At 32.4% G+C, this 18,696-nt stretch overlaps 1 protein-coding gene across 1 annotated transcript; it reads right to left on the reverse strand.

Annotated features, from left to right (window-relative positions):
• Positions 1–11: 11 nt before the first annotated feature.
• LOC143076717 (uncharacterized) lies at positions 12–13,213 on the reverse strand. Its single transcript, XM_076252566.1, has 7 exons — positions 12,922–13,213; positions 9,334–9,455; positions 7,788–7,956; positions 3,282–4,251; positions 2,153–2,333; positions 1,572–1,623; positions 12–719 (listed from the first exon to the last, which is right to left on the reverse strand). The coding sequence occupies exons 1-7, from the start codon at positions 13,177–13,179 to the stop codon at positions 639–641; spliced, it is 1,833 nt and encodes a 610-aa protein (XP_076108681.1). The 5' UTR covers positions 13,180–13,213; the 3' UTR covers positions 12–638.
• Positions 13,214–18,696: the final 5,483 nt, after the last annotated feature.

Genomic DNA, 18,696 nt, shown 5'->3' on the forward strand with positions numbered 1-18,696 from the left:
TATTACCTTTACCTACACACTGTATGCAATCGGCTGTAATACATTCATAACTTGAAAATAAGATTGCAATCAACTATTCTTAATATTCTACTAACGTTAAGACAGTAAGACACATTTGTTTCAATTACAAAGGAAAACAAGAATGTGTCCCTAGTACACGGATGCCCCATCCAGCACTATCATTTTCTATGTTCAATGGACCGTGAAAATGTGGAAAAATCTCTAATTTGGCATTAACATTAGAAAGATCATATCAAAGGGAACATGTGTACTACGTTTCATGTAGATTGGACTTCAACTTCATCAAAAACTACCTCCACCAAAAACTTTAACCTGAAGCGGGACAGACGGACAGAATAACAAACGGACGAACGAACGGACGGACGCACAGATCAGAAAACATAATGCCCATAAATGGAGCATAAAAAGCTACAAAATTATTTGGCATATAATCTCTGCAAATGTTATAAGTTGTGATATCAATACGAATTCGAAAGAAAGCATAGTCATATAATGGAGGTAGTGTCTACCTTAACACAAAGGTGGCACAATCCCTCGTAGGCAATATCTACAGAGCAGCACAACTACAAAATGTAGCCTGTTTGTAATTTCAATAATTGGCATCTAGTGGTTTCAAATCAGCTACTGTCTTGAGAGGAATCGACCGACTGACTGGAGAAGTCGAGTAGGACTTTGGCAATATCATTTTCTTCATTTACCTGAAATTAAATTGATTTGTAAGTGTAGAGTGATCCATTTATTCATAGTTGTAATATTTAAAAGATTGATGAATTTCCTGTTATCAGGAAATAATAAAACTGCTATCCCTGTAAGGGTTAAAAATGTTACGTCATTTTCAAAAGTAAAATCACAAAAATACTCAACTCCGAGGAAAATTCCATCGGAAAGTCCCTAATCAAATGACAAAACCACAATGTTGGTTTCGTTTCATTTGTAAATGAATGCAGACTGGCAACAAATTAGAAAAGTGAATTGAGGAATTTTGGAAATGTATTCTCGCCTCGACATGTTTTATGTGTTCTGAGTTCGCGTTAGACTACCAATCAATCAAATAAAAAATAACACCCGTATTTAGAAAAAAGATGCTTCAACGTGCATGGCAGATGAAAAATCCTTACAGAAAACAGTAAACAATTCTTAGCAACCTCCAAGAAAGAATGATTATTCCATGAATAAATAACTATTAAATTGCTGTTTTCTACGAATTCTGAATAAAATTGAATTCTGAATAAAATTGACCACTGTTTGTTATCAAACAGTATAGTGTCTAGACACATGGTAAGCATTTAAATCAGATTTGGGCCTACACGTATCCCCATCTCCTGCAAAATATACCATCATACATGTTTCAGTTGTTGTTGTTTAAATCAATTTTTTTCGTTTATCATTTTGTACATTTATCAGACCGTTAAGTTTTTCGTTTGAATTATTTTGTTTTTGTCATTTTTTATACCTTGCTTCCGATCATTTGGTCTTTGTTGGAGAAATCTATAATTGGCAATCATATACCACATCTTTTTTTATTTTCATATTAGTTATTATTTACAAACCTGTTTTATTTCATAATTAGTTTGAATTTGTGTCTCCGGTTGCTCTGGGTATCTAAAGAAGAAGAAACATTATTATATATGTCATATGCTACATTTCATTGTGTGTACATGTACATGCACACGTGCTTCTGGCGTAAAAATATTAACACTGGTATCAATGATTGGTTTGTCTATCATGGCACTCTTTCACTACGGGTTTGACTTTAATAAATAATAATAGAAAAAAACAAAAAACTGCAGAGCGCTTGAAGAAAACAGATTTTCTATCAATAATCTTGGGTCTCGTGGACGCTGTCTTTAATTCAATATCGTACAAGCACCTCTATATCGTTTCTTTTTGGCTTTCATGTTTTTTATTCATTGTTTCAGCGAAATATATTCCGAACCTCGTTTCCTAAAACATGAGGTAAAATTATTTTGTCAAAGAGATAGGTTCAATATGTTGATATACAAAAGCATGTACCAAATATGCTTAAACGTTGTTTTTTTTACTCCCATGTATATTTCTGTGTATGCTGTTCACATTTTACGGGTTTTTTTTCGTATCTTTAACCTTGATTAGGCATTAGAGTTCTTATTACCTTCTGTTATAAGATGCTTCTTTAATTTGATAGTGAGATTTTGTTGTTTGTTCGCTGGTCAATAAATATCGTAACTTTTCTGTGGTCGGTAGTGGACAGGAGCTAGGCCGAGAAAGAAGCATCGGGCTGTTGCCATTTTCTACTCGGAGTCCATCATTAGAGTTATTGATTTGTTTGCTTCCTACAAAACAGAGTCAAGAAATATGATGAGGCATACCCAAAGTTGAGTTCAACAAAATGGACACAAAAGAGTAATTTATATTATTACAGTATGTTATTTCTCTTTATGTATTACACAAGTATTCAATGAAATATGCATATAAAATGATAACATTTTGAATTAGAAATAGCTCGCGTGTACATAGTCGGCGAATATGACCCAAGAATGTCAAAGGCACGCCGTTGACATAAAATTCGTAAGGACAAAATATTAGGACACGACTAAAGACAATCATTGCATGGCTAAGTTTATGGGTTAATCAAATATTTCTGAATTGATATTAAACAGTATCAGATGAAAATTTCACATCGACGATGCTCGTGACCAAATATTTGAAAACCAAAACCTTATACATGTTAAAGAAACAATGAATCAGATATTGAAAACTCGAACAAACAATCTTCCAACCGTTATGGGAAGCCTTTTATTTCCTCAAATAAACATATCCAAATTCTAAACTAAATTTAACCTGGTATCGCGGGAAATGCAGAACTTAATTGTTTGTCCAGTGACAAATAGTTCATGTATTCTGATTTTTCAGATGGACAACAAATTAAACCTATATAAAGAAGACATGGTATGATTGCCGATGTGACAACTATCCACTATGACCAAAGAACACAGCTAATCTATGACCAATTACCATTAACTGTAAAAATTAGAAGAAATGGACTTAACTATTCAGATAGAAATTATGCACAAGGACAAATAAAAAGAGTGATTAAAGAAAAGACATAGAGCAACTACTTAAATGGGGGTTTGATTGCCAATTATGCAACAACTTTCCACATAATATATTCACCCCGAAAAAGGTTTCGAATAACGCAATTCTGCAAGGCTGTTGCTGATTTACATATTGACAATCACACCACGTCTCTATTCCTTTCGGTTACTTTTATTGTTGCTTACCTATTAGTCCTTTGCTAGAGATATCTATTGCACATGAAGTTAACATGGGTGTATTTATTACGCTTTGGTCCGGATCAAATGTTGCACAATTTTCCTGTTGGAATGTAAATGTTGGTACTCTTGGACTTTTATTTTGAGATGAACAAACAGGATTACTGAATGTCTGATCGCTTACAACTGTCCTTGTGTTAAAAAGGTCAGAAGGCTGTCTGTTATCACTATGGTTACACATTTGTATACTATTTCTACCATCAATGTAATTTATCCCACAAGGATCGGTTATTTGCGCGCATTTCTGAACAGGGTTTCGTACATGTGGCCAGTAGTTAGGAACTTGACTCAACTGATTTTCTTGTCCGAATGATACACGCGTATCGTCGATATTCTGATACCGAAATGCATGATGGTAGTTATTCTGAACGTTGACAAATGGTAGAAGTCCACTATTGGGTGAAGCAGGATTTCTTGATTGGAAGTCTTTATATACACTGATGTCGGCGTCAGCGTTAGAATCAATGTGTCGACATAGTTGTGTTAAGTTTTGAATACAGTTTGTGCTTACAGACTCGTTAAAATTCGGTCGAGGAACTGATGGTATATTACCGTACGAAAAATTATTGTTATAGTCTAATGGTACCATCTTTGGAATGGTAACAAAATAATTGAAAGGTTGTGACGGATGTCGATCTTGAATGTTGCTCTGAAAAGTTTCTTGAAAAGCTTGATGTGGATTGCTCGTGGCGCATTGTGGTATAACAATTGTGTTTGTATCATGTGGATTGACGTTGTCAGTGGAATGCATTTCTGTTAATCCACTTGATTTATCTATTTTAGTGTTTCTCGTCCTTGCTTGTGTACCATTTTTACTCAAAAGTTCACGTTTCTTTTTCATGTACAGTTCATAGTTCAATTGGGTTTTCTCTGCGCTCATTTTCTGTCGACGTCTAGCATTTGCAAACCAAGTTTTGACCTAAAATTAAAAAGCAATATTAAAAATTTTATATCTTACGCATATATTTGTCACGAAAACATTAGATTTTGCATTTGAAATACGGCAATCGCAGATTTGCCCGAGTATTATTTCTATCCGCGACATCGGGGTTTCTCTGTGTCTCTTAAAATATCAGTCTAAAACTGACCCTTTCGGCGAGTGAGTTCAGGAAACGAGATTAAAAGCTTCACATTGTGTCGAGCGTCCGATATCTTTGCGCAGAAAATCCGATAATCTGCTTATTGTGCTATTACTGGTCTTTACCGCTTCCCCTAGAGAGAACTGCGCTTGATGATAACTTTCTGTCACATCTGTTATTAAAGTCATAAGAAACACAGGCACTTGTTTCTGTCAATATGGGGTTTACTATCCATACCCGTACGAAAAATCACGTGTCAAATAGTTCATTCTTATAAAAGACAATCCAGTGGCAAATAGTTTATATGAAAAGAAGACAATCCAGTGCGATTAGTTCATACTAATTAAAGAAAATATTACGAAATAATGGTCAATCAGTATTTGAATTGTATAATTGTTTTTCAATCTATCTGCGCAGTGCTCAAATTTGTCAGAAATTAATTTATTAGTCAAAAAAGGCTGGGTGTTTTATTTTCTTTAATGCCTGTAGTAAAAAATCGGTCTTAACCACTAAATTATTTTAATTAACATCCCATGTTTTGTTTTAGAATGTAGATTTGCTTGATGATAACTTTTCTCAGGCTGTTTATGAAGTATTTACACTGAATCCATTGGATATGTATCGATTTATATTTTTCAAGACTGTTCAAACATATAAGTCGTAATTGACTTTGAACTAGCTTTCAGGTAACTGCGAAAAGTATTCGTTTTACATCGATGTTTTTTTTTGTTTTTTGGTGGTTTGTATTTTTTAGTGATTGTCGTTGATTGCTGTCTCTAACGGTTAAACGTTTTTTTTTTCGTATACTGGGCTGTTTTTAAAAATATGAATCAGGACGTTCTCATTCTCGTTGAATTATTTTACATTTCATACATTATGGTATTTGCTCATTGTGAAGGTCATACAGAGACCTAAAGTTACTGACATTCAAATTATTTGTCAAACTGAACCTTAGCGTGAACCCAGGATCTTTATTTCATTTGGCAACTGGTAGATTATCCCCTTGAGCCCGATCGTCCCCTGCTACATTTATGGTTAATGCATACACTTTTTAATTGCCGATACTTTCTCAAAATCTTTGATCCGCACATATATGATATTATATCATTGGCAATCTTAACCAAACTCCTAATTTTCATAATATGAAATAATGATGGAACGATTTTTATATGAGTGAGAATAAGATATCAAATTGAGTTCTTTAATTTCATAGTAAAAACGAGTCTGTGACAAGTTCATTGCTACAATTCAAATAGTTATCTCTTATATTTATGCTGTAATTTTTTTTTTTTTTTGTGTTAAAAAGAAAATTCCACGACTCCTTGACCTACTGTCTTTGTACATACCAATGTGACATCATATGTCAGGTTCCGTCGTCAAACTTTAACATCAGACATTTCTAAATCTACATCTGCATAGTACTTCTTAACTTCAATATGTTGAAGATTAAAAGAAGGCACATACTAGGGAAACAAAGGAGTAGGTTCGGTAAGGGCCGATTTCGGCCTCAATTTTCAAGTTCATCTAACGAAAGATTTTAGACACTTTCTAAACACTTTAGTGTCTATTTCAATTGATTCAATTAGTTACTGGGGAAGATTTTAACTTAATAAGTCATTTAAAACGCCCCGATTCAAGCTTAAATATGAAAAATCTATCAAATATGCCAACAATCGTCACTTTTCAGATGGTTTTTGTCAAAAATGAAAGTGGCCGCATCCGTGTTCATCCTCAACCTTTATATATATTATGTATTATCATCAAATACAACTTACATTTCAATATTATGAATGAACACGAATGCGGCAACTTTCATTTCAGACGGAAACTGTCTAAAATTTAACTAAAATCACGGCTACAATTGTGAAGATTTCAGTAATTTAGCATGACTTAATGATGCTAGTACCCGATATATGTGCATTGTTTTGTCAAAAACAGCCCATATTTATGTAGCAGAAGCATTCTACTTTGCAATAAATATCTAAACGATTACATTTTCACAATTTTCTAAAACTGCTATATTTTGAGGCCAAAAAGGGGTCTTACTCCTTTAAATCTGAACATATTTACAATAATTTCAAAAAACATTTCTTTCTCTCTATCTTTAAAACCATAAGAGAAATTTAAATTAATAAAAACTTTAATAAGGTTTTTTTAAGGCTTATGACCCCTTTCTGTGGCCTGTGAATTATGTACTTTTCAAACTGCAATAGTATCAAAACAGCAAAGATAATGACTAATAGAGATGGGCCATTTTGTACATATGCCAAGGGGAAACTGCGTGCAAAGCAAAATTATTTACAGTTTCATTGCATTTAATAGAAAAAGAGAATTTGGTGAAATTAAAATTAAAAATCTTGTAGAAAATCCACAGAATTTAATACATAGGTTTTTGGATTTCTGAAAGGAGTAGGTCCAGTAAGACCCCTTTTTGGCCCCAAAATATAGCAGTTTTACAAAATTGTTAAAATGTAAACTTTTAGTCATTTATTGGATAGTAGAAAGGTTCTGCTACATAAATATGGGCTCTTTTTGACAATACAATGCACATATATTGAGAACTAGCACCATTAATTCATGCTAAATTACTGAAATCTTCACAATTCCAGCATTTTAGTTAAATTTTAGACGGTTTCCGTGTAAAACGAAAGTGGCCGCATTCGTGTTCATCCAAAATATTGAAATGGAAGTTGTATTTGATGATAATACATAACATATATAAAGATTGAGGATGAACACGGATGCGGCCACTTTCGTTTTTGACAAAAACCATCTGAAAAGTGCCATCTTTTCGCATATTTGGTAGATTTCTCATATTTGAGCCTGAATCGGATCGTTTTTAATGACTAAATAAGTTAAAATCTTTCACATAAATTAATTGCATCATATGAAATAGACACTTAAGTGTTTAAAAAGTGGTCAAAATCTTTCATCAGATGAAACTGAAATTTGAGGCCAAAATCGGTCCTTACCGGACCTACTCCTTTTAAACAAAGATTCTCACTGGTTTTTAGTATGATGTACTAGCGTTTATTTTTTACAAAAAGTCCTAAACAACCTTTAAATTTCAAAAAACCTCGTGCTGAGTCACTTAAGTTGAGTGAACCTTAGAAGGTGTACTTGAATTGGTCCATATTTACATTTGTTTTAACCAATATCTGTAAACTTGTTTTAATGAAATCATTGCTAGCACTGCATGCAATATTATAATCCCCAATCTAGCAAGTACCGAATTGTCAAATATGATAGTACTAGGGGAAAGGCTGTGGATTTTCTATAAGATTTACATATGTTTAGCATTGATATGAATCAAAATAACGTCAAGCCGGGTATAAAATCCTTAAGTGAAATTGATATAAAGTCCAGTTGACTTTACCTGATAATGTGTAAGTCCTGCTCGATTTGCAATCTCCTCTCTTGTTGCTTGTGTAGGATAAGGGTTTTGTGAGTTTTCTGACCACCATGATTTCAGTACAGCTTTTGCCTGATCAGAAAGTTTTGCCGTAGATCTGCCTCCAGGGCTGATATTAGTAGGTGGTGGATATCTATAGAAATACAAGAACATTGTTTCAATATTTTAAGTCGTTATCAAGGAAATTACATCCGGTTGCTTATTTATATTTTCAATTCCAATTCAAACTCACTCGACCACACATATTAAAACTCAACTCGACCACACATATTCAAACCAATGTTTTAGATAAAGTAGAGCTGAAAGTTCCACAGTACTTATACGAGGGTCTTAATATGGGAGAGAGGCTTTTCATTTCTGAATTCTTAAGCGTATTTTGGCCACGCCTGTTTTTTTTTATTCTTCATTTTATTCCTTATTCACTATTCTTTATAAATATGTGTACGCACTCAATAATTCTGTATTCTTGATTTTTTGGCCCTGTCATTTTTTTTTTATTCTTTATTTTGATAGTAATTAGGAACTGCATGGACACAATATGATAGTGGGGAATGTCCGATCAAATCGTTTTATAACGTCCTTAAAAAAATCAGTCCCTCCAAAAAGTGGATAATCATTACTCCCAAAACGATTTTCCAACACATCCGGACAGTCATCAATTTGTTTAACTTAATTCAAAGATTTGAATTTTACAGCAAAATGCATTGAGTGTGTAGCTATGTGTCATATCTTTGGCCTAAGCTTGCCTATTAGCTTAACCGTGAAATCATTACCTATAAGGTTAACTATACTACCCTTCTTTCTGAATAGTCTAGTCCTACAGACAAATATATTGGTTATCTGTCGGACCAATCTACTTTGAAAGGAATGTAGTAAACCTAACCTAAGGCCAAACAAAAAAGTATGTGTGTTTACTGTATCTCTACCTACCCTACATTTTCTCCCCTACCCTAAAGTTTTTTTTACAATTTTTGATTAAGCACTGTTAAGGTCACAATGTTACTCCCAGAAACTCAATGTAAAAAAATATTAAAACAAGAATGTGTCCCAAGTACACGGATGCCCCACTCGCACTATCATTTTCTATGTTCAGTTGACTGTGAAAATGGGGTCGGAACTCTAATTTGACATTAAAATTAGAAAAAATCATATCAAAAGGAACATATATACTAAGTTTCAGGTTGATTGGACTTAAACTTTATCAAAAACTACCTCGACCAAAAACTTTAACCTGAAACTGGACAGACGAGCGGATGAACAGACGGACGAACGAACGCACAGACCAGAAAACATAATGCCCTCTACTATCGTAGGTGGGGCATAAAAACAAACAAAAAACCTACCTACTTACCTACCCTGTTTACTGTAAACACACACACTTTTTTGTTTGGCCTAATAATAACTTCACGGTTCAACTAGCAAGCAAGCTAACCAAATATTTTACCTTTACCTATACACGCTCATTGCATTTTGCTGTAATTTAATTGTCAATTTTGTTCTGATAACTTACTTTTGTCGTGTGCGGAATTTCATCAGAGATGTGAGAGGTTTTCCCACTTGTTCTTCTTTCAGTGCGTATTGTGCATTATCCCAGATTTCAATCAAACCAGAATTATCTGAAAATTTACCAGTCTACAAATATAAAAGAAAAATAGTGGAACTTAAAAATAATATAGTCTGAATAAAAAAAATCTTTATGATGCAAATTATTTCGTATTAAAGATATAAACATACAAATAAACTGAAAGGACAAAGATATAAACAGCAGAGTATATAAACAATAAAATTGGTATTGTCCTCCGCTTTCTACAGTTTTAATGGTTGTTGGTGTTGATGGAATTAAGAAAATGAATTAAGTTGTATCTGTAAGACAATCATTGCCTGGCTTTACTCTCTTGGGGTTATTGAAGGTAATTTTTTTGTATTACAAAATCTTTTTTAAAGGTTTCAGTTTTAATCCATCTATAGGTCGCATGTTCAGAAAAACAACTTTGACATACACATATATATATATATATATGAAGTAAGTAAGCTATTATAATGAATTGTCAATATATGCCAATTTTATTTCAAACTACGCACCAATATGGATTTTTTTATCAGAGCTATTTTCCTAATGCTTGTAGTTTAAATGTTTGGTAGGCTTGCTTGCTTTGGTTGTAGTATATATCTTTATTTCCTCCAATAATCCAGTTATCCTAAATAAATGCTAGCAAGTTGAAGGTGTGGTTGGCTTGTTTGCCTTTTTTGGAAAAATGATAGCATACGCAAATCTTAATTACAATGATTGAGCAATTAAGACCTCTTGTCAAATTTACTTTAAATGATTTAGTTTTTGAGATATAGGTCCAAATCTGCATTTGACCCCTATCTTCCATTTTTTAGCTATGGTGGCCATGTTTGTTAATGGGGATATTAAAACAAACTTAACATATATAAAAAGCAGAAGATGGGGTATGATTGCCAATGCGACAACGTCCGACAAGAGACCAAAATGACACAGAAATAAACGACTATAAGATCACCGTACGATCATCAATAATGAGCAAAGCACATAACACATAGTCAGCTGTAAATGGCTTCGAAATGACAAATATAAACAATCCAAACTTGAAACCTAACAACAACATGCACAGTACAAAGAAAAACAACACAAACAGCAATTTAGGGACAGCGCTTTATTTCGTTGTTCTTAATATTTTAAAGGTACACTGAGGTCTTCAACACGGAGCAATAATTATCTCCCCTCTCTGTTAGTTTAACACTGCACCTAGCTTCGGTCTCGGCGTAATTCTTGGCATATTATAATAATCCATACTTAAAGAAATTTCGTTATCATTTCTGTTCTAAAATTATTATTTCTAAACTGCCTGAAATATGGAACCATGTCCACTAACCCTAACCTCGTACAAAATAAAAATGGAATTATTTTACAGACAAAAATGTTATTGGAAAGATCATTTACTACTCTTGGTGGTGGAATATTTTGAATATAACCAGCCTGAGTTATAAAATTATTCAAAAAGCCTTACAATATTTTTTTAGGGTGATATTTTTTTTCTTCTTTCGTCACAAAAAAAACAACTCCAAAATAAGTGAAAGTTACATGATTTTTTTTTTAGATAACTGACCTTGAACAAAACAAGTAAATTAATTTCACTATTTAACGTTTTCATGCTAATATTTTTTCATTTTTTTTAATGCGTACATTGATAATAAAAAGAAGAAAGAAAAATAGCAAATTCAGAAGAAAACACAAATAGAAAATAATGCTTCCGAGTTTATATATTATAGCACTAACCACGCCACGAATATCTTTTAATTGTTGGTACTGTATTATAAATCTGCTTTAAAAAATGAAAATAATTTCTTTGTTAACTTTTATCTTTAATTTAACCGAAATCAGTTTCTTCCTAGTAATTTATTGGTTAAATATGATAATAATTTTAGAATATTCATAAATGTGTTGATTTTTTTCAAGTAAATTTTATAATTGTGAGGACAATTTTGACGAGTAACTTTGGAAGATATTTACCATAAAAAATATAATTTACATATATATATTTAAGCAATGTTTTCTTTTTATTTAAACTTATATTTATCTTTTAATAAAAAAAAAAGCTTATTATATTAATGGCAAAAATTTGTCCATATTATTTTTAGTCTAAAAAATTTTAATACTTGCCACTGGCGGAGAAAACTTTTTAGTTTAAAAAAAATGGAAGTACAACCAATTCTAGCGCTTGATTTTGAGTATTTTTGCGAAAGCTAAAATTATCAGTACCAGATTTTTCTTTTACTCCTTTACATTTGATAACTACATTTTCATCTCTATTGGTATATTTTTATTAAATATTTAGCAAAGCAATAAGTTTTATTCTCTCTCTGTACATTGAATGTTTACTGTATTTTAAGTCATTTCTCTCCAGATGCTCTTCTTTATGGTGAAATATTCGAACATGTGATACTTGTTAAGCCAAAACATAAGAATAAATATATATATTACTCACTAATATTTATGATAGATATGTTTATCGCTATTTTGTGCATTTTTCTTTTGATCTTTTTTGTGATAATTTTCATATCATGCTTCTCGCTTGAGATAGAATAATTATCGCTAGAAACTAAGGAGGCCACGTGGCGTTGCTAACGAAATTGACATGAAATTGACAATGTCGTCATAGGTAAAATAGCGATAAACAGATTATCATTGGTCATCTCAACTCGATTGCTTTTCTCACTTTCGCTGTACCAGCTCAAGCGAGAAAATCAATCTCGTTGAGATGATCAACGATAATCTATAAGTACAGGTTAATTGGCGCAAATGAGTACCGAATATTGGCACAATTGATACATTTGGAAAACAAAATTTGGCGCAAATTATACCCCTGAAAAACAGTAATTGGCGCAAAAGAACTGCTGCCCAATTATAAGAATCCCCCGCCACTAGAGATATAAAAACGAAACTATAGAGATAACAAAAAAATCATTTATGTTATTCAGTCAAATATTTTAGATTATGAATGAATGTTTTAAAAACGCCACTTGTAATAAATCATTATGAAATTAAAATTTTTTTTTTTTTACTAAATAAACAATTGCTAACTAATTCTTTTCCCTTTTTACTTTGTAAAATGAATATAAATCTAAGTAGATGTTAAATAACTAGCAATGTACTTTGTTTCCTCATTTGGACTGGTTTTGATTATCCACAATACAAACATATATTTTAAACGCAATTACTATTCTGAAAACTCAATGAAAACAGCAAGCCTTTTTATAAAGCCTTACATAATTTAATATGTAATGAAATGAAATTATTTATCTTATTGTATTTTTAACGAAAAACGTATACTATAAAGCAGCTTACTACATAAATATTTTTGTTTTCAATATTAACTAGACAAGTAAATTAAAAATATTATAAATTTTCTCAAATTACAAAAAAAAGTCTTTTTAAATCTTAATCCACTGAGAATTAAACAAGTGACCCCCGCAATGTGTAAAGATAAAAATACCATTTCCACAATATTTTCAAATCTTTTTCACATCTTAAAAAACCTACATAACTGAAATGAAGTTGTGTTATTCTACTTACCGCCAACATTTCGAAGACTTGTCTATAACTTTTCTTTTCATAGTAGAATGCTATCATTGCCCGAAGAAACTTCTCATTATCTTTCAAAATATTTAATTTCGAAACATCTAAATTCATCAGAATTTTACCAAATTCATCAAAAAGACAATTTATGATCAGCGTAGAAGCAACTTCTCCGAGTAACGGGACAATTTCAATAAAATTGTCGTTTTCAGTGTTCGACAATCTTTCAAATAAATTGATGTAGTTTTCGGTCATCTTCAAAGCAAAAGATAAGCATGAAATCGACAAGTTTTTCGTACCTTTGAACAGGTAAAATTAATGCCGCATGTAAATTATTGTCCCAAAAAAAATGAATGAAACTTGACCTTTGTTTCTAGGATCTTTACACATTCAATGACCAATCAAATGTTTTGTTTATGATGTAATTTTCATGCACTTTTAAAAAGGTTAAATGTACTTTTGACCTGTTCGATTTCACATCTGAAATTGGCACAGGAAATTGATGTCAGTGATTGTCAGTTATAAAAAGCTAAGACTTTAGTTTAATCTCCCCTCTTTTTCTCTCTTTTGGGTTCTTTAAATCTGAATTAAGATTAATTGTGCAAATTAATTGTTTCTGTATTCTTTTAAAGTCGAAAAAAACAAAAGTTGAATTGTTTTGCGTGTGCAGTAAAATGCGTTACAGCTGTGTAGAGTGCATCTTTTAAAAAACGATTTAAGTCACGGAACAACAACTTCACTGCAAAGATATTTGTGGACAAGACAATGTTAACCCGCCATTCCAATTTTTGTTGAAAACCCGTATTTATTTATTTTTTAATTTCAACTATTTTCGCATTTTTTGTTTGTTATAGAGCTAGAATGACATAACTATGATATCAACCATGTCCGCTGTAAATCAAGTTTCAAGTTTCAAGTTTTTATTAAATCAGGAAAATCAATACAAGTATAATGATGTCTTCCCCCACATTAACATGATATTACATCACATAAATAAATATATATTATGTATGACAAAATATCAAATCAAGGTTAAAATAAATGAATAAAATTACAAAGATTCAAAGCATAATTGTATGTAATGGCATATATTTTTTGTGTCATCAATATTTTGTGGGTTAAGTAAACTAATAATGGTTTCCATAACTTTTTCAGGGCACAGATCTTGTGAATTAAAATTTAGTTTATTAAATAGTTGTTTTCTATAATTTTCAATTTTTTTGCAATAAATAAGGAAATGTTTTTCATCTTCTATTTGATTGCAGTTAGAGCATATTCTGTTTTCTCTCTTAATTTTTGGTCTGAAATATCTACCCTTTTCAATCAAAAGAGGGTGGAAACTAATTCTTAATTTTGTAAGATTTCTTGTTATATTAGGAGAACATTTATAAGATAGATAATTTTGCAATTTAAATTCTTCTGAATAAATATTGGCATAGAAATGTAATTTATTGTCTTGTTCAATTGAACGTAATTTTTCTAGATTATGCAAAGTGTTATTAGAATGTTGGTTATTAATATTTTCCCTGTAAGTTCTTTAAATTGAGATTATTGTCTGTTAAATTATATTTTTCAATAGAGTTAGAGATAAATTTATGCCAAGATCTGTGTCCATCAGTATATAATGAATGATCTAATTTATATGTTTCACTAAGCAATCTTTCAGATGGAAGCTGTTTAAGTCGATCATAATATTTAAGGGCTAGGGTTAGTATATGATTCAAAGTAGGTTGTCTTCCTAATTCACACTTTACTGCCATATTTGAACTTCTCTTGTGAACTCCTAAAATATTTTTACAAAATTTATTATGAATTTTTTCAAAAGGTAATTTATCAATATTTGAGTCTTTTATATTGTAGTCACTAATCCATATTTCAGATCCATAAGTACTTATGGGTTTTATAAGATTATCAAAAAGTTTTAATTTTAGTTTATGATCTATAGTATTGAATCCAAATGTCTTAGAATGCAGAGAAAAAGTGCCTTTAGGCTTTGTTTGTATAAGTGTTCTGCAGCATGTTTAAAATTTCCATTAAAGTACATGATAATACCCAGATATTTATATTTCTCAACAATTTCAATTTCTTTGTTATCATAAAAAGAATTAAATTTTTTTAAATCTTTTTTACCTTTACTGAAGATCATAATTTTTGTTTTATTTAAATTGACATTTAGCTTCCATCTATCACAGTATGTTTTTAGAGAATTTAAACAGGATTGAAGACCTTCTTTGCTTTCAGATAGTAACAGTAAATCGTCAGCATATAATAAGCAATTCATTCTAGTGTCTATAAGCTGCAACGGAAAACATGATTCTTGGGGAAAAATTGAATCAATGTCATTGACATATATATTAAATAAGAGGGGGCTTAAGCCATCACCTTGTCGCACACCTTTTCCTAATTTAGATGGCTCAGTAATAGTGTTATCTTTTTTTACAAATAGCTAATTTGCATTTCATAGAAAAAAATAAATAAATAGTATTTCTAATAAATTCGAATAAGTCGAATACAGTAAAAAAAATCGAAAATCATTGAAATTAAAAGAAACAAAAAAGCAGATTTTAGAAACAAGGGGGGGGGGGGGGGGGGGGCAAATCATTGTCCCAAGTACATATGCTTCATCATTAAACCAATACTATATTGTTGGTTTATTCTTATTTTACAATAATTACATTAGATGTATGTTTCAATATAATACGGTATTCTGATTGGCTAACTGCACATCATGTGTTATTCCTTAAGCAATTGCATTACTCAATAAAACTTTTCATTCATGATAACATGAGGTCTCACAATAAAGTGCACAGGTGAATTAAATAAAAAAAAATGATAAAATTCGTGTTTTCATGATCCTAGCTAAAAAATGTAATTATAAGTATTGAATGCTTCTTTTTGTAACTTCATAGGGTTGTAATGTCTGTGTCATTTTGGTCTTTTGTGGATAGGTGTCTCATTGGCAATCATACCACATCTTCTTTTTTATATTGACCGTGCGCACATTTTTGGTATGAAGCGCGGAAAATGTACTTCGGTCAACGCTTTAACACCCCAATGAAGTTACAAAAAGAAGCATTCAATTCTTAAAACGTTTCTACAAAAAAAAAAACAACTTTATAGCTTCAATTACCAATAACAATATTCTGTCAATTTTGATAAAAAAAAATGTACACATGAACATATGTTTTTCTTCAAAAATTTTACGCTGTTTTTATTTCATAATTAAAGAGACTATTCCACATGACCGAAAGTCCCCAAATAAAAGGTGTTCAAACTATTCCTATGGTAAAGAATACCAAGTCTTGATAAATTGTTACAATTGGTCTGTACTGGTTATGTAAATTTTACCCTCCATATATTAGTAATCTTGTAACTGCGCTTTATAATACCTACATATTGACCCCTTGTTACCTTGAATTTTGAAAATTACATAATCAACAGCTTTCATAAAGATTGGATGCACAGGGTACGTTTTCAATGTCAATACCGGGATACTAGTCATGATATCAGTTGAGATCAGAGGTGGATTAAAGCGGACAATAATGCCCACCCTTATGGATGGTTAATCCAGATTTTTTACCGGTTCCCCTCCAAACTTTTTAGTTTGGGGTCCCGCGCCCCGCCCCATTTCAAAATCCTGAATTCGCCCCCACGGCCCCAGCTTGTCTGGCAAAACAGCCGTTGAACGTCAGAGTAATCTGCCCCAGCTTGTCTGGCAAAACAGCCGTTGAACGTCAGAGTAATCTGCCCCAGCTTGTCTGGCAAAACAGCCGTTGAACGTCAGAGTAATCTGCCACAGCTTGTCTGGCAAAACAGCCGTTGAACGTCAGAGTAATCTGCCCCAGCTTGTCTGGCAAAACAGCCTTTAAACGTCAGAGTAATCTGCCCCAGCTTGTCTGGCAAAACAGCCTTTGAACGTCAGAGTAATCTGCCCCAGCTTGTCTGGCAAAACAGCCGTTGAACGTCAGAGTAATCTGCCCCAGCTTGTCTGGCAAAACAGCCGTTGAACGTCAGAGTAATCTGTCCCAGCTTGTCTGGCAAAACAGCCTTTAAACGTCAGAGTAATCTGCCCCAGCTTGTCTGGCAAAACAGCCTTTGAACGTCAGAGTAATCTGCCCCAGCTTGTCTGGCAAAACAGCCGTTGAACGTCAGAGTAATCTGCCCCAGCTTGTCTGGCAAAACAGCCTTTGAACGTCAGAGTAATCTGTCCCAGCTTGTCTGGCAAAACAGCCTTTGAATGTCAGAGTAATCTGCCCCAGCTTGTCTGGCAAAACAGCCGTTGAACGTCGGAGTAATCTGCCCCAGCTTGTCTGGCAAAACAGCCGTTGAACGTCAGAGTAATCTGCCCCAGCTTGTCTGGCAAAACAGCCGTTGAACGTCAGAGTAATCTGCCCCAGCTTGTCTGGCAAAACAACCTTTGAACGTCGGAGTAATCTGCCCCAGCTTGTCTGGCAAAACAGCCTTTGAACGTCAGAGTAATATCGGACTTAATAATTCCATACACCATGATATAATTGATCTATTGTTGATAGCATCTGGGAAACAGACTTGACCACAAAAACTTAGCATGATCACAGATCAATGAAATGAGGTTGAGGTCAAGTGAATCTTTTGGGACAGACATATAGACCTTACACGGATCCCATATTTCCAATAAAATTATCCCATTATTTAAATAAATGGGGAATGTGTCCATAGGGACAAGTTGAACAAAATTCTAGTTAGAGAACGGAAAATAAAAAATATAACCTTAGAATGGTAATTTAAGCACTGAATGGTACAGATTGCTTTAATTTATCAATGGGAAATAAAATTGAGTATTGCATTGTATAAAGCATTGGTTGTGGTTGATTCAACTACCATTCTAGACAAAGAAAGATAACTCCAATTTTCAAAGAAGATTTTAAGAATGACTTCATTTATAGTTTAGAACAGCAACTTTTCCTTTTGAAAAAGAACATGACTCTTGAACTGTAAAAGTGATGCCACCAAAATTCAAACTTGACCTGTGTTTTGTGGTAATAAGCATTGTGTTTAATTTTAATAACATTTGGTTAAGGTAAAATAAAGTTAGAGAATGGAAACCAATTTTGGGGCGTACGAATGGACAGACCAGGGTAAAACTTAATGCCTCCTCTGCTATGGCATGGGATATAAAAAAGTGAGTAATTCACAACTAAATTTTTTTGAATCTGCATATAAGGTGTTAATCATTAATGCCTTTAACCTTCTGAAATATAACCTTTATACTAGAAGTTTATGCTGCCGACTAATAATAATTCCTGTCTCACATTATATGACTTTCTTTGTGGTCTAGAAGAAAGCACACAAACATTCATTGCATTACAAAGTGAGCTAGTTATACATGGTATACTAATTATAATGTTATACACCTAAAAATCATTATCACATTCAGTTAATACCATAATTCAGATAATTCAAAATTATTTTTAGGCCAATTGTTTTGGATTGTATTTATGCTGTGAATATGTTTTTTTTTCTGCTTTTCAAAAATCTGCATACTAGGACTTACCTTTGACCAAATAATTAAATTCCTGGTTCACTTTTAACATTTTACCCACAAATTTGTTTATTACATGTCATGTGTCTGTACTGATCAAGTGCAACTGGAAAGGGATGTTGATTAGGTGTCTGATGTCTTGAACTTTCATAACTAAAGTCAATGCTCTTTTCAAGGGCAATCCCACAGCTGTATAACACTCACACAGTGCTAATGGATCATCTGATAGGGAGTGTATACAGCTCAATATT

Source organism: Mytilus galloprovincialis, chromosome 5 (assembly GCF_965363235.1).
Source record: "Mytilus galloprovincialis chromosome 5, xbMytGall1.hap1.1, whole genome shotgun sequence".
Lineage (NCBI taxonomy): Eukaryota > Metazoa > Mollusca > Bivalvia > Mytilida > Mytilidae > Mytilus > Mytilus galloprovincialis.

What these genes read in the sequence shown, in the direction of transcription:
- LOC143076717 (XM_076252566.1), bottom strand. Translation starts at nt 13,179, where the DNA reads ATGACCGAAAACTACATCAATTTATTTGAAAGATTGTCGAACACTGAA. An exon ending in AAGTCTTCGAAATGTTGGCG is followed by an intron (nt 9,456 to 12,921) that starts GTAAGTAGAATA and finishes TTATATTTGTAG; the next exon opens with ACTGGTAAATTTTCAGATAA. An exon ending in CTCTAGCAAAGGACTAATAG is followed by an intron (nt 2,334 to 3,281) that starts GTAAGCAACAAT and finishes TCTGTTTTGTAG; the next exon opens with GAAGCAAACAAATCAATAAC.